General features: G+C 40.7%; 1 protein-coding gene across 1 annotated transcript in view; it reads right to left on the bottom strand.

The window, feature by feature from the left end:
• The window catches only part of LOC133618418 (ubiquitin-conjugating enzyme E2 R1-like), a 25,937-nt gene extending 13,055 nt beyond the window's left edge, over positions 1-12,882 (bottom strand). Inside the window, exon 1 of the mRNA XM_061978752.2 lies at positions 12,216-12,882. Coding sequence (XP_061834736.1) covers positions 12,216-12,401 — 186 coding nt within the window. The 5' untranslated portion in view covers positions 12,402-12,882. The remainder of the gene's footprint in view (positions 1-12,215) is intronic.
• Positions 12,883-17,500: the final 4,618 nt, after the last annotated feature.

Genomic DNA, 17,500 nt, shown 5'->3' on the forward strand with positions numbered 1-17,500 from the left:
TAACAGTTAGTGAATGAAGTGTACTTTTGTAGTTATTTCCCCATATCTCTACACAATAACTCAGATATGTAACACTAGTGAGCAGTAGAGACTTTGGAGTGATTTTTGGTCTAGAACATGTTTTGCTTTATTCATTATCGACATGATTCTTGCTATTTTATGTTGTATATTTTTTCATGAGATTTCCAGTTCAATTAATCAATTATTATACCTACAAATTTGGTTTCATTTACTATTTCAATTTCTATTCCGTCTATTTGTATTTGTGTTTGACTTTCTCTTCTACTGTTACCAAATATCATTATTTTAGTTTTACTGAGATTCAAAGATAGTCTCTTTTTGTCAAACCATCTTTTTAATGTGTTCATTTCTTCTGTGTGTTGTCTCCTGAACAAAACACTGTTGTATCATCTGCAAATAATACTAACTTTAAATCTTTTGTAACTTTACAAATGTCATTTATATAGAGATTGAACAATGTTGGTCCTAGTATTGATCCCTGAGGTACACCACAGGATATATTTAGCATTGTAGACGTGTGTTCGCCTAGCTTCACATATTGTTTCCTGTTCGTTAAATAGCTTCTAATCCAGTTTAAGACCAACCCTCTGATGCCATACCGTTCTAGTTTTTGATCAATATATTGTGATTAGTTGTGTCAAATGCTTTAGTTAGATCCATCAACACTGCTGCCACACATTATTTACTATCTATTGCATTGGTAATTTCTTCTGTAATTTCAATTAAAGCCATCAAAGTTGAAACATTAGATCTGTATCCATATTGGTTCTCAGCGAGTATTCTATTTTTGTTTGTGAAACTCTCTAATCTGTTATTGAACAGTTTTTTCAATGATTTTAGAAAATTGTGGAAGTAAAGAAACAGGTGTATAATTTGTAAATTGGTGTTTGTCTCCAGTCTTGTAAATTGGTGCAACTTTAGCTATTTTCATTTTGTTTGGGAATTTACCTGTTTGAAATGATACGTTGCTAATATATGTTAGTGGTCCTGAGATCTCTTCTATAACCTTTTTTTTATCGTTTCCATATCAATTCCATTACAATCAGTTGAAGTCTTAGATTTGCATTATTTCGATTAATGCCATTGATGTTGAGATGTTGGCTCTGTATCCGTACTGGTTGTCTGTGAGTTTCATTGTTATTTATGAATTTGTCCAATCTGTTGTTAAAACAGTTTTTCAATGATTTTAGAAAAATTGTGGAAGTAGAGAAACAGCTCTGTAGTTTGTAAACTGGTATTTGTCTCCACTCTTATGAACCGGTACGACTTTTGCTATTTTCATATTGTCTGGGAATTTTCCTGTTTGAAATGATAGGTTGCTGATATATGTTAAATGTTCTGAAATCTCTTCAATAACCTGTTTATCATTTCCATATCAATATCAGTTGAGGTCTTGGATTTACCTTTTTTCACAATATTGATTATTTCCTACTGTGTCACATTATTGAGGAACATGGAGTTGGAATTTCTATCTATGGTAACATTATAGTCCTCAATTGAAACTGGGGCTGGAATCCTTTCCTCCAATTTTGGTCCAATATTTACAAAGTAATTATTGAAGCTTTCAACTACTTCCTTTAACCTACTCAGTGGTTAGAGTATCAGCCCTGAGATCGGTAGGTCGTGAGTCCAAACCCCGGCCAAGTCATACCAAAGACTATAAAAAATGGAACCCATTGCCGCCATAGTCCTCAATTGAAACTGGGTCTGGAATCCTTTCCTCCAATTTTGGTCCAATATTTACAAAGTAATTATTGAAGCTTTCAACTACTTCCTTTAACCTACTCAGTGGCCTAGTGGTTAGAGTGTCGGCCCTGAGATCGGTAGGTCGTGAGTCCAAACCCTGGCCGAGTCATACCAAAGACTATAAAAAATGGGACCCATTACCTCCATAGTCCTCAATTGAAACTGGGTCTGGAATCCTTTCCTCCAATTTTGGTCCAATATTTACAAAGTAATTATTGAAGCTTTCAACTACTTCCTTTAACCTACTCAGTGGCCTAGTGGTTAGAGTATCGGCCCTGAGATCGGTAGGTCGTGTGTCCAGTCATACCAAAGACTATAAAAAAATGGAACCCATTGCCGCCATAGTCCTCAATTGAAACTGGGTCTGGAATCCTTTCCTCCAATTTTGGTCCAATATTTACAAAGTAATTATTGAAGTTTTCAACTACTTCCTTTAACCTACTCAGTGGCCTAGTGGTTAGAGTGTCCGCCCTGAGATCGGTAGGTCGTGAGTCCAAACCCCGGCCGAGTCATACCAAAGACTATAAAAAATGGGACCCATTGCCTCCATAGTCCTCAATTGAAACTGGGTCTGGAATCCTTTCCTCCAATTTTGGTCCAATATTTACAAAGTAATTATTGAAGCTTTCAACTACTTCCTTTAACCTACTCAGTGGCCTAGTGCTCAGAGTATCGGCCCTGAGATCGGTAGGTCGTGAGTCCAAACCCCGGCCGAGTCATATCAAAGACTATAAAAAATGGGACCCATTACCTCCATAGTCCTCAATTGAAACTGGGTCTAGAATCCTTTCCTCCAATTTTGGTCCAATATTTACAAAGTAATTATTGAAGCTTTCAACTACTTCCTTTAACCTACTCAGTGGCCTAGTGGTTAGAGTGTCCGCCCTGAGATCGGTAGGTCGTGAGTCCAAACCCCGGCCGAGTCATACCAAAGACTATAAAAAATGGGACCCATTACCTCAATTGAAACTGGGTCTGGAATCCTTTCCTCCAATTTTGGTCCAATATTTACAAAGTAACTATTGAAGCTTTCAACTACTTACTTTACCCTTTAACCTACTCAGTGGCCTAGTGGTCAGAGTGTCCGCCTTGAGATCTATAGGTTGTGAGTCCAAACCCCGGCTGAGTCATACCAAAGACTATAAAAAAATGGGACCCATTACCTCAATTGAAACTGGGTCTGGAATCCTTTCCTCCAATTTTGGTCCAATATTTACAAAGTAACTATTGAAGCTTTCAACTACTTCCTTTAACCTACTCAGTGGCCTAGTGGTTAGGGTATCGGCCCTGAGATCGGTAGATCGTGAGTCATACCAAAGACTATAAAAAAATGGGACCCATTGCCTCCATAGTCCTCAATTGAAACTGGGTCTGGAATCCTTTCCTCCAATTTTGGTACAACATTTACAAAGTAATTATTGAAGCTTTCAACTACTTCCTTTAACCTACTCAGTGGCCTAGTGGTCAGAGTGTCCGACCCGAGATCGGTAGGTCGTGAGTCCAAACCCTGGCCGAGTCATACCAAAGACTATAAAAAAATGGGACCTATTACCTCAATTGAAACTGGGTCTGGAATCCTTTCCTCCAATTTTGGTCCAACATTTACAAAGTAATTATTGAAGCTTTCAACTACTTCCTTTAACTTTGAACCTACTCAGTGGCCTAGTGGTCAGAGTGTCCGCCCCGAGATCGGTAGGTCGTGAGTCCAAACCCCGGCCAAGTCATACTAAAGACTATAAAAAATGGGACCCATTACCTAGATTGAAACTGGGTCTGGAATCCTTTCCTCCACTTTTGGTCCAATATTTACAAAGTAATTATTGAAGCTTTCAACTACTTCCTTTAACCTACTCAGTGGCCTAGTGGTTAGAGTATCGGCCCTGAGATCGGTAGGTCGTGAGTCCAAAGACAAAAAAAAATGGGACCCATTACCTCCATAGTCCTCAATTGAAACTGGGTCTGAAATCCTTTCCTCCAATTTTGGTCCAATATTTACAAAGTAATTAATGAAGCTTTCAACTACTTCCTTTACCCTTTAACCTACTCAGTGGCCTAGTGGTCAGAGTGTTCGCCCCGAGATCGGTAGGTCGTGAGTCCAAAGATTAAAAAAAATGGGACCCATTGCCTCCATAGTCCTCAATTGAAACTGGGTCTGAAATCCTTTCCTCCAATTTTGGTCCAATATTTACAAAGTAACTATTGAAGCTTTCAACTACTTCCTTTACCCTTTAACCTACTCAGTGGCCTAGTGGTCAGAGTGTTCACCCCGAGATCGGTAGGTCGTGAGTCCAAAGACTAAAAAAAATGGGACCCATTGCCTCCATAGTCCTCAATTGAAACTGGGTCTGGAATCCTTTCCTCCAATTTTGGTCCAATATTTACAAAGTAACTATTGAAGCTTTCAACTACTTCCTTTACCCTTTAACCTACTCAGTGGCCTAGTGGTCAGAGTGTTCGCCCCGAGATCGGTAGGTCGTGAGTCCAAAGACTAAAAAAAATGGGACCCATTGCCTCCATAGTCCTCAATTGAAACTGGGTCTGGAATCCTTTCCTCCAATTTTGGTCCAATATTTACAAAGTAATTATTGAAGCTTTCAACTACTTCCTTTAACCTACTCAGTGGCCTAGTGGATAGAGTATCGGCCCTGAGATTGGTAGGTCGTGAGTCCAAAGACTAAAAAAAATGGGACCCATTGCCTCCATAGTCCTCAATTGAAACTGGGACTGGAATCCTTTCCTCCAATTTTGGTACATTATTTACAAAGTAATTATTGAAGCTTTCAACTACTTCCTTTAACCTACTCAGTGGCCTAGTGGTTAGAGTATCGGCCCTGAGATCGGTAGGTCGTGTGTCCAGTCATACCAAAGACTATAAAAAATGGAACTCATAGCCTCCATAGTCCTCAATTGAAACTGGGTCTGGAATCCTTTCCTCCAATTTTGGTCCAATATTTACAAAGTAATTATTGAAGCTTTCAACTACTTCCTTTAACCTACTCAGTGGCCTAGTGGTTAGAGTATCGGCCCTGAGATTGGTAGGTCGTGAGTCCAAAGACTAAAAAAAATGGGACCCATTGCCTCCATAGTCCTCAATTGAAACTGGGTCTGGAATCCTTTCCTCCAATTTTGGTCCAATATTTACAAAGTAATTATTGAAGCTTTCAACTACTTCCTTTAACTTTTAACCTACTCAGTGGCCTAGTGGTCAGAGTGTCCGACCCGAGATCGGTAGGTCATGAGTCCAAACCCCGGCCAAGTCATACCAAAGACTATAAAAATGGGACCCATAACCGCCATAGTCCTCAATTGAAACTGGGTCTGGAATCCTTTCCTCCAATTTTGGTCCAATATTTACAAAGTAACTATTGAAGCTTTCAACTACTTCCTTTACCCTTTAACCTACTCAGTGGCCTAGTGGTCAGAGTGTTCGCCCCGAGATCGGTAGGTCGTGAGTCCAAAGACTAAAAAAAATGGGACCCATTGCCTCCATAGTCCTCAATTGAAACTGGGTCTGGAATCCTTTCCTCCAATTTTGGTCCAACATTTACAAAGTAATTATTGAAGCTTTCAACTACTTCCTTTAACTTTTAACCTACTCAGTGGCCTAGTGGTCAGAGTGTCCGCCCCGAGATCGGTAGGTCGTGAGTCCAAACCCCGGCCGAGTCATACCAAAGACTATAAAAAATGGGACCCATTACCTCAATTGAAACTGGGTCTGGAATCCTTTCCTCCAATTTTGGTCCATTATTTACAAAGTAATTATTGAAGCTTTCAACTACTTCCTTTAACCTACTCAGTGGCCTAGTGGTCAGAGTGTTCGCCCCGAGATCGGTAGGTCGTGAGTCCAAAGACTAAAAAAAATGGGACCCATTACCTCCATAGTCCTCAATTGAAACTGGGTCTGGAATCCTTTCCTCCAATTTTGGTCCAATATTTACAAAGTAATTATTGAAGCTGTCAACTACTTCCTTTAACTTTTAACCTACTCAGTGGCCTAGTGGTCAGAGTGTCCACCCTGAGATCGGTAGGTCGTGAGTCCAAAGACTAAAAAAAATGGGACCCATTGCCTCCATAGTCCTCAATTGAAACTGGGTCTGGAATCCTTTCCTCCAATTTTGGTCCAACATTTACAAAGTAATTATTGAAGCTTTCAACTACTTCCTTTAACTTTTAACCTACTCAGTGGCCTAGTGGTCAGAGTGTCCGACCCGAGATCGGTAGGTCGTGAGTCCAAACCCTGGCCGAGTCATACCAAAGACTATAAAAAATGGGACCCATTACCTCAATTGAAACTGGGTCTGGAATCCTTTCCTCCAATTTTGGTCCAACATTTACAAAGTAATTATTGAAGCTTTCAACTACTTCCTTTAACCTACTCAGTGGCCTAGTGGTTAGAGTATCGGTCGTGAGTCCAAACCCCGGCCGAGTCATACCAAAGACTATAAAAATGGAACCCATTGCCGCCATAGTCCTCAATTGAAACTGGCTCTGGAATCCTTTCCTCCAATTTTGGTCCAATATTTACAAAGTAATTATTGAAGCTTTCAACTACTTCCTTTAACTTTTAACCTACTCAGTGGCCTAGTGGTCAGAGTGTCCGACCCGAGATCGGTAAGTCGTGAGTCCAAACCCTGGCCGAGTCATACCAAAGACTATAAAAAATGGGACCCATTACCTCCATAGTCCTCAATTGAAACTGGGACTGGAATCCTTTCCTCCAATTTTGGTCCAATATTTACAAAGTAATTATTGAAGCTCTCAACTACTTCCTTTAACCTACTCAGTGGCCTAGTGGTTAGAGTGTCGGCCCTGAGATCGGTAGGTCGTGTGTCCAGTCATACCAAAGACTATAAAAAATGGAACCCATTACCTCCATAGTCCTCAATTGAAACTGGGTCTGGAATCCTTTCCTCCAATTTTGGTCCAATATTTACAAAGTAATTATTGAAGCTTTCAACTACTTCCTTTAACTTTTGACCTACTCAGTGGCCTAGTGGTCAGAGTGTCCGACCCGAGATCGGTAAGTCGTGAGTCCAAACCCTGGCCGAGTCATACCAAAGACTATAAAAAATGGGACCCATTACCTCCATAGTCCTCAATTGAAACTGGGTCTGGAATCCTTTCCTCCAATTTTGGTCCAATATTTACAAAGTAATTATTGAAGCTTTCAACTACTTCCTTTAACCTACTCAGTGGCCTAGTGGTTAGAGTATCGGCCCTGAGATTGGTAGGTCGTGAGTCAGAACCCCGGCAGATTCATACCAAAGACTATAAAAAATGGGACCCATAGCCTCCATAGTCCTCAATTGAAACTGGGTCTGGAATCCTTTCCTCCAATTTTGGTCCAATATTTACAAAGTAATTATTGAAGCTTTCAACTACTTCCTTTAACCTACTCAGTGGCCTAGTGGTTAGAGTATCGGCCCTGAGATCGGTAGGTCGTGTGTCCAGTCATACCAAAGACTATAAAAAATGGAACCCATTAGATAGGCTCCAGCGACCCCCGCGACCCCAAAGGGAATAAGCGGTAGAAAATGAATGGATGGATGCCGCCATAGTCCTCAATTGAAACTGGGTCTGGAATCCTTTCCTCCAATTTTGGTCCAATATTTACAAAGTAATTATTGAAGCTTTCAACTACTTCCTTTAACCTACTCAGTGGCCTAGTGGTCAGAGTGTTCACCCCGAGATCGGTAGGTCGTGAGTCCAAAGACTAAAAAAAATGGGACCCATTGCCTCCATAGTCCTCAATTGAAACTGGGTCTGGAATCCTTTCCTCCAATTTTGGTCCAATATTTACAAAGTAACTATTGAAGCTTTCAACTACTTCCTTTACCCTTTAACCTACTCAGTGGCCTAGTGGTCAGAGTGTTCGCCCCGAGATCGATAGGTTGTGAGTCCAAACCCCGGCCGAGTCATACCAAAGACTATAAAAAATGGGACACATTACCTCCCAATTGAAACTGGGTCTGGAATCCTTTCCTCCAATTTTGGTCCAACATTTACAAAGTAATTATTGAAGCTTTCAACTACTTCCTTTAACTTTTAACCTACTCAGTGGCCTAGTGGTTAGAGTGTCCACCCTGAGATCGGTAGGTCGTGAGTCCAAACCCCCCGGCCAAGTCATACCAAAGACTATAAAAAAATGGGACCCATTACCTCAATTGAAACTGGGTCTGGAATCCTTTCCTCCAATTTTGGTCCAATATTTACAAAGTAATTATTGAAGCTTTCAACTACTTCCTTTAACTTTTAACCTACTCAGTGGCCTACTGGTTAGAGTGTCCGCCTTGAGATCGGTAGGTCGTGAGTCCAAACCCCGGCCGAGTCATACCAAAGACTATAAAAAAATTGGACCCATTACCTCTATAGTCCTCAATTGAAACTGGGTCTGGAATCCTTTCCTCCAATTTTGGTCCAATATTTACAAAGTAACTATTGAAGCTTTCAACTACTTCCTTTACCCTTTAACCTACTCAGTGGCCTAGTGGTCAGAGTGTCCGCCCCGAGATCGATAGGTTGCGAGTCCAAACCCCGGCTGAGTCATACCAAAGACTATAAAAAATGGGACCCATTACCTCCATAGTCCTCAATTGAAACTGGGTCTGGAATCCTTTCCTCCAATGTTGGTCCAATATTTACAAAGTAATTATTGAAGCTTTCAACTACTTCCTTTAACCTACTCAGTGGCCTAGTGGTCAGAGTGTCCGCCCCGAGATCGATAGGTTGCGAGTCCAAACCCCGGCCGAGTCATACCAAAGACTATAAAAAATGGGACCCATTACCTCAATTGAAACTGGGTCTGGAATCCTTTCCTCCAATTTTGGTCCAATATTTACAAAGTAATTATTGAAGCTCTCAACTACTTCCTTTAACCTACTCAGTGGCCTAGTGGTTAGAGTATCGGCCCTGAGATCGGTAGATCGTGAGTCATACCAAAGACCATAAAAAAATGGGACCCATTACCTCCATAGTCCATAATTGAAACTGGGTCTGGAATCCTTTCCTCCAATTTTGGTCCAACATTTACAAAGTAATTATTGAAGCTTTCAACTACTTCCTTTACCCTTTAACCTACTCAGTGGCCTACTGGTTAGAGTGTCCGCCTTGAGATCGGTAGGTCGTGAGTCCAAACCCTGGCCGAGTCATACCAAAGACTATAAAAATGGGACCCATAACCTCCATAGTCCTCAATTGAAACTGGGTCTGGAATCCTTTCCTCCAATTTTGGTCCAATATTTACAAAGTAATTATTGAAGCTTTCAACTACTTCCTTTACCCTTTAACCTACTCAGTGGCCTACTGGTTAGAGTGTCCGCCTTGAGATCGGTAGGTTGTGAGTCCAAACTCTGGCCGAGTCATACCAAAGACTATAAAAAATGGGACCCATTACCTCTATAGTCCTCAATTGAAACTGGGTCTGGAATCCTTTCCTCCAATTTTGGTCCAATATTTACAAAGTAACTAATGAAGCTTTCAACTACTTCCTTTACCCTTTCCTGCCCAGTGGCCTAGTGGTTAGAGTATCGGCCCTGAGATCGGTAGGTTGTGAGGCCAAACTCCGACCGAGTCATACCAAAGACTATAAAAAATGGGACCCACTACCTCCATAGTCCTCAATTGAAACTGGGTCTGGAATCCTTTCCTCCAATTTTGGTCCAATATTTACAAAGTAATTATTGAAGCTTTCAACTACTTCCTTTAACTTTTAACCTACTCAGTGGCCTAGTGGTCAGAGTGTCCGCCCCGAGATCGATAGGTTGTGAGTCCAAACCCCGGCCGAGTCATACCAAAGACTATAAAAAATGGGACCCACTACCTCCCAATTGAAACTGGGTCTGGAATCCTTTCCTCCAATTTTGGTCCAATATTTACAAAGTAATTATTGAAGCTTTCAACTACTTCCTTTAACCTACTCAGTGGCCTAGTGGTTAGAGTATCGGCTCTGAGATCGGTAGGTCGTGAGTCCAAAGACTAAAAAAAAATGGGACCCATTGCCTCCATAGTCCTCAATTGAAACTGGGTCTGGAATCCTTTCCTCTAATTTTGGTCCAATATTTACAAAGTAATTATTGAAGCTTTCAACTACTTCCTTTAACCTACTCAGTGGCCTAATGGTTAGAGTGTCCGCCCCGAGATCGATAGGTTGCGAGTCCAAACCCCGGCCGAGTCATACCAAAGACTATAAAAAATGGGACCCACTACCTCCCAATTGAAACTGGGTCTGGAATCCTTTCCTCCAATTTTGGTCCAATATTTACAAAGTAACTATTGAAGCTTTCAACTACTTCCTTTACCCTTTAACCTACTCAGTGGCCTAGTGGTTAGAGTGTCCGCCCTGAGATCGGTAGGTCGTGAGTCCAAACCCTGGCCGAGTCATACCAAAGACTGGGGCGGCATGGCGTAGTGGGTAGAGCAACCGTGCCAGAAACCTGAGGGTTGCAGGTTCGCTCCCCGCCTCTTACCATCCAAAAAAAAAATCGCTGCCGTTGTGTCCTTGGGCGGGACACTTCACCCTTTGCCCCCGGTGCCACTCACACCGGTGAATTGAATGATGAATGATAGGTGGTGGTCGGAGGGGCCGTTGGCGCAAATTGCAGCCACGCTTCCGTCAGTCTACCCCAGGGCAGCTGTGGCTATGAAAGTAGCTTACCACCACCAGGTGTGAATGAATGATGGGTTCTACATGTAAAGCGACTTTGGGTACTTAGAAAAGCGCTATATAAATCCCAGTTATTATTATTATTATTATTATTATTAAAGACTATAAAAAATGGGACCCATTACCTCCATAGTCCTCAATTGAAACTGGGTCTGGAATCCTTTCCTCCAATTTTGGTCCAATATTTACAAAGTAATTATTGAAGCTTTCAACTACTTCCTTTAACTTTTAACCTACTCAGTGGCCTACTGCTTAGAGTGTCCGCCTTGTAATTGGTAGGTCGTGAGTCCAAACCCTGGCCGAGTCATACCAAAGACTATAAAAAATGGGACCCATTACCTCTATAGTCCTCAATTGAAACTGGGTCTGGAATCCTTTCCTCCAATTTTGGTCCAATATTTACAAAGTAATTATTGAAGCTTTCAACTACTTCCTTTAACTTTTAACCTACTCAGTGGCCTAGTAGTCAGAGTGTCCGACCCGAGATCGGTAGGTCGTGAGTCCAAACCCTGGCCGAGTCATACCAAAGACTATAAAAAATGGGACCCATTACCTCCATAGTTCTCAATTGAAACTCGGTCTGGAATCTTTTCCTCCAATTTTGGTCCAATATTTACAAAGTAATTATTGAAGCTTTCAACTACTTCCTTTATACTCAGTGGCCTCGTGGTTAGAGTATCGGCCCTGAGATCGGTAGGTCGTGAGTCCAAACCCCGGCCGAGTCATACCAAAAACTATAAAAAAAACGGGACCCACTACCTCCCAATTGAAACTGGGTCTGGAATCCTTTCCTCCAATATTTACAAAGTAATTATTGAAGCTTTCAACTACTTCCTTTATACTCAGTGGCCTCGTGGTTAGAGTATCGGCCCTGAGATCGGTAGGTCGTGAGTCCAAACCCCGGCCGAGTCATACCAAAAACTATAAAAAAAACGGGACCCACTACCTCCCAATTGAAACTGGGTCTGGAATCCTTTCCTCCAATATTTACAAAGTAATTATTGAAGCTTTCAACTACTTCCTTTATACTCAGTGGCCTCGTGGTTAGAGTATCGGCCCTGAGATCGGTAGGTCGTGAGTCCAAACCCCGGCCGAGTCATACCAAAAACTATAAAAAAAAACGGGACCCATTGCCTCCATAGTCCTCAATTGAAACTGGGTCTGGAATCCTTTCCTCTAATTTTGGTCCAATATTTACAAAGTAATTATTGAAGCTTTCAACTACTTCCTTTAACCTACTCAGTGGCCTAGTGGTTAGAGTATCGGCCCTGAGATCGGTAGATAGTGAGTCATACCAAAGACTATAAAAAAAATGGGACCCATTGCCTCCATAGTCCTCAATTGAAACTGGGTCTGGAATCCTTTCCTCAAATTTTGGTCCAATATTTACAAAGTAATTATTGAAGCTTTCAACTACTTCCTTTAACTTTTAACCTACTCAGTGGCCTAGTGGTTAGAGTGTCCACCCTGAGATCGGTAGGTCGTGAGTCCAATACCATACCAAAGACTATAAAAAATGGGACCCATTGCCTCCCTGCTTGGCACTCAGCATTAAGGGTTGGAATTGGGGGTTAAATCACCAAAAATGATACCCGGGCGCGGCCACTGCTGCTGCTCACTGCTCCCCTCGCCTCCCAGGGTGTGATCAAGTCAAATGCAGAGAATAATAATTTCGCCACACCTAGTTTGTGTTTGACAATCATTGGTACTTCAACTTTTTATGTTGTCTTTGTATTCCCTCCTGAACAAAAAAAAAGTGTCATTGCTGTTGTACGTGGATTCTTACCTTAAAATAGCCGCCCTCGTAGTGAGTGTTGGGGGGTCCAAAAATGGCCACTTCCCAGTTGTACATATCAGCCTCGTCCACCAGTGTTATTTTAAAGCCCTCGACGGGTTCTTCCTGAAGACTTTTCATTTCCAGCATGAGAGCTTTCTGTGAGCTGGCGACATGAGAGCAATCGTGCTGCGCCATACTCGACACTTGGCTCCCTGAGGGTAGCTTTAATCGACAGCTGGCTTTGTTGTTGTGTTTTATAAATATATATATATATATATAGCAGCGCAGCTAAATTCGACGCACTCGTCGAACAAGACTGACAATGAAAACGGGCCAAACACGACACAAATCGGGATCAATTATTCAGCGGCCACTCTCTCGCTGTCGTAAACTAACCCAAACATGTTGGCAATGCAGCAAAGAAGTGGCGGATGTATATAAGCCGTAAATCTACTGCTAGCCGCTGGCTAAAATAAGATAGCTAACGAACCAGCTGGAGCCCGACTTTACCTCGGCGCGCTCAGATTACACCGCCCCGTTGGTCCGGAACAAGTGGCAGGTTTTTAAAAAAGAAACGCCGAATTTTAAACTATTATAAAGTACACAGCGAACGTTCGGCGCGGTGATGTCATGCGGACTGTGTGAAGAATGTTGTTGAATAAGTCCTTTCTCCGCCTGAAAACAGGCAATTGTGCAATGTTGCATTGTGGGACTTGTAGTCCACAATATGTTTGTAAACATTGCCTTTTCGGCAATAAACAATAAGAAATACGAGTAAAACCCCAAAGAAAATGTCATTTTAAGTATCATTAAATGGAGCCCGGTTAAAGCAAGTAAGGTATGCCTTGTGTTCGACATGTTTTTACGAGGAGAAAAAACAAATAGAACTACATTACCCAGTTTAAGTGACGTCACAACAACGCGCCGACCTAGTTTCACAATTACAACGTTTTGATTGTTATAAACCGAGTGGGTGTTGTTGATTTGATTTTGGAAGGATATTAATACAAAAACACCAGCGCAGATAAATTGTTAATTTGAATATAATTGCTGAAGCTCTTTGTGACGTCGTAATTGTGAGCCACAATTAGACGATGTACCCTTTTAGGTGTCATTATTTTAGCCTGAGTAAAAAAAAGTTAGGAAAAAACATGTAAATCACCACATGTTGCTTGAATGATGTATTTTATTAGGGCCCGCAATGGCCCATTGCAAAAGGACTCCTACAGGGAGTCCTTATGCAATGGGACATAAGGACCTATTGTTTTTCGTAGGTTTTATTATTATTCTTTCTTTCTTTCTTCTTCCGCCGCCTCTTTGAGCACTAATTTGACCCACTTAACATGCTTCAAAACTCACCATATTTTACCCACAGATCAGGACCTGCGAAAATTGCCTTTTAATAAAAAAACCGAACCCCAAAACTCAAAATTGTATGGTACATTTTTGGGCTAAAATCAACAGGAAGTTGGCAATTCCCCCTTCAAGACAAAAAGTACTAAAAACAGTCACTTTTGCCTCTTTGAGCTGTAATTTGACCCCCTTAACATGCCTCACCAAACTGAACACACACATCAGGACTCGCTAAAACTGTGATCTAATGAAAGAACCTAACCCTAAATCTAAAAATTGTGCTCTACAGCAATTTTTTGATAAATTGCACAAAAACCTGCTCCTCGGATGAAAAATCTGACAAAACTGCCTGTAACTCCCACTGGGAAGGTCGGAGAGAGATGAAACAAAAACCTCTATGTAGGTCTCACTTAGACCTACATTTCATTAATTGACAACCCCCAGCAAAAATCAACAGGAAGTTTGCTATTCCCCCTTCAAAACACTTTTTTTTTTTAAACCGGTCACCTTCCTTCAAAATCTATCTCCTCTGAGCGCGTTTGTCGTTTCGGCTTCAAACTAACACAGGTGAGAGATAAAACCCTTGTGATTAAAAGTATAGATGGGATTTTTAATACCTGCTCCGGTTTTGATTTTATGACCCTTCAAAGACCCGCTGCGCTGATGCTGCTGCGCTGCTCTTTTTTTAAGATGGCTGCTTAAAAGCAGGAAGCACCAACGTGCCCACACAATGCAGACAAGGTAGGTACACTAGACAAAAGTCTTGGGACACTTCAGACTAAAAGTAGACAAAAGTAATGGGACACTTAGGACTAGCACCTGCCAAATACGCGGGCCCGACCAACGCTGCTTGCAGCTTTAATTATTATTGTATCTTATTTAGTTAGAATTGTTTTGTTTTTATAAACCTTTATTTATAATATTCAACGAACAACGTTAAACCCAGATTCCGATCTAACAAAGGTCTTAACTCTTTCTCCTTCTATGCCACATCAATATGGAATGCACTCCCAACAGGTGTAAAAGAAAGTGCATCTCTATCCTCCTTCAAAACCGCACTAAAACAACACCTCCAGGCAACTTCAACCCTTGACTAACACCCTCCTCTCTCCACATCCCACCTCCCCGGATTGTAAATAATCAAATGTAAATAATCAAATGTAGATACTTATTATTATGCTTTCTGATCTCTCTCTCTATGTCCACTACTTGCTGTACATATCATACCAAGCAGTGACATGCAGTCACTTGAGGCAGGTGAGGCCATCATGGAAAGAAAAAAAATGTAAAAAGAAAAAAAATTAATTAAATTGTTATATGTATGCAGTGATTATACTATAAAGTTATTTTCCATTTAACTTCACCAGTTTTAGATTATTTTTATTCAAAATCGCTGAATTTTCACATTTGCCGTTCAAATACTGAGAAGAGACGGTGCGGTGAACAGCAGCCAGTTGAGGCACGTCACTCAGTGCCTCAACATGGACGGACTCGGCTAACTGCTGGCCTGCTGTGCAGTGAGACCGTATTGCTATATGAATTATATTATACATTTCCATAGTTTAGTTAGCTGAGGTATATAATGTACAGTGTATTCTGTCAACAACTGTATGTGTGTAATTTCTTGTGCTGAGCGATCATAAAACGGCTGCAAAAGACGCACTGGCTGAGGCTCCAGTAGCCCCGCCTCCTGCACCCTCACCGTAGAATTGTTATATCAACTAAAGCCCACACTTAAACTTTCCACGTGCAAGATTGAATCTATTTAAAAAAAATATTTCATAAGAAGCCAAAAAGTGCAAAAACAATAATGTTCGTGTTGGAGGAGTTGTGAATGACTGCAGGGCCACAACATTAGGTACACCTGCAGAGTGCAGGTGTACCTAATTCACAACTCCTCCAACATGAACATTATTGTTTTTGCACTTTTTGGCTTCTTATTAAATAACTTTTGTAACCTATTTTTATGGGCTTTCCTATTTGTGATGTTAAGTTCCTGTTATGCGCTGTTATACAGTATATGCCTTGAGCTCTTATTTTGAAGGCGCCAAGAGCGGAAGTGATAACATGTTGTAGTGGAGCGGAGGTTTTTGAAAGAAGGTAAATAAAGTGGTCCTCGTGTAAACTGGAGCCTCCGTGTTTGTTATTTTGTAGTTTCATACAGTATAGGCGACATTTATAAACCCTCGGTTACACTTTTTTAAATAGATTCAATCTTGCACGTGGAAAGTTTAAGTGAGGGCTTTAGTTGATATAACACACCCGTCAGGGGGTTCATTAATCCAGTACAACAGCGGCGAATGGACTTTATTTATAAGTAAAGGTAAGACCATAATAAAGTTTTTTTTATTAAATGTGCTTTTTTGTGTGCTACAGTTTGTATGTGTAAAGTTAAAGTTAAGTTAAAGTAGCAATGATTGTCACACACACACTAGGTGTAATGAAATTTGTCCTCTGCATTTGACCCATCCCCTTGTTCACCCCCTGGGAGGTGAGGGGAGCAGTGGGCAGCAGCGGCGCCGCGCCCGGGAATAATTTTTGGTGATTTAACCCCCAATTCCAACCCTTGATGCTGAGTGGCAAGCAGGGAAGAATGCTGGTGTGAGCTTTTAAACATAACCCGTTAACTGCTGCCAATCAAATGGTGAATAAGATACTCTTTAGGGTTCATATGTTTGTAAATCTGACCGTGATGAAGTCAGTGCCTCACCAGCCATCAACCTCACCGCACGTCACTGATACCATGTCAGACCTACACTGTTTCAATGTCCATTTCTCTGATGATGCAATTGTTGATGACTGAAGTGCTGTTATCAACCAAACCCTCCACATCCCACCCCCCTGGATTGTAAATAATGTAAATAATTCAATGTATATACTCTGATGATTAACTTGTGTGATGACTGTATTATGATGATAGTATATATTTGTAACATGAATTGATTTACGTGGACCCCGACTTAAACAAGTTGAAAAACTTATTGGGGTGTTACCATTTAGTGGTCAATTGTACGGAATATGTACTGTACTGTGCAATCTACTAATAAAAGTTTCAATCAATACAAACAAATAAATAATAATAATCAAAACAAGTACAGAAACAGTACACAACAGCGCCAGGGGATTGTAAACTTAATAAAGTAACTAAAATAGAATGCAAAATAAATTTATATAACAAAATGTAAAGCCATAGGTGCACACAAGTTCCGTAAATAATCCAAATTTGGAGCACAGCATCATAGTTTTCACAGCTTTTTGGTTGTCAGAGGTAGAAAGCGTTTTAAAGTAAAGTTCTAATTCTTTTTTAAAGGCACAAAAAACAGGTTGGGTATTGTGAAACTTACATTTATGAATATAACACTTAGCCAATAGTATAATTAGGTTGCAAAGGTAAAATTCCTTTGCAAATGTGTTTTCATACAGAATAAATCCAAATAGCACATCTTTAAAACAAAAGTGTGGAATAAGTACTTTCTCCGCCTGAAAACAGGCAATTGTACAATGTTGCATTGTAGTCCACGTGATGTTTGTAAACATTGCCTTTTTGGCAATAAGCAATCAGAAAATACAAGTAAAACTCCCAAGAAAATGTCATGTTATGTATCATTTAATGGAGCCCGGTTAAAGCAAGTGAGGTTTGCCTTGTGTTCGACATGTTTTTACGAGGAGAAAAAACAACAGAACTACATTACCCAGTTTACGTGACGTCACAACAACGCGAGCGTTGTTTGTGTTTCCGCGCAGACCAAGTTTCACAATTAAAACATTTTGATTGTTATAAATCAAATGAGTGTTGTTGATTTTGGAAGGATATTAATATAAAAACACAAGCGCAGTTAAATTTTTAATTTTAATATAAATTAAAGAAGCTCTTTGTGACGTCGTATGGTATGTTATATATATATATATATATATATATATATATATATATATATATATAT

This window comes from Nerophis lumbriciformis, linkage group LG19, assembly GCF_033978685.3.
Source record: "Nerophis lumbriciformis linkage group LG19, RoL_Nlum_v2.1, whole genome shotgun sequence".
NCBI lineage: Eukaryota > Metazoa > Chordata > Actinopteri > Syngnathiformes > Syngnathidae > Nerophis > Nerophis lumbriciformis.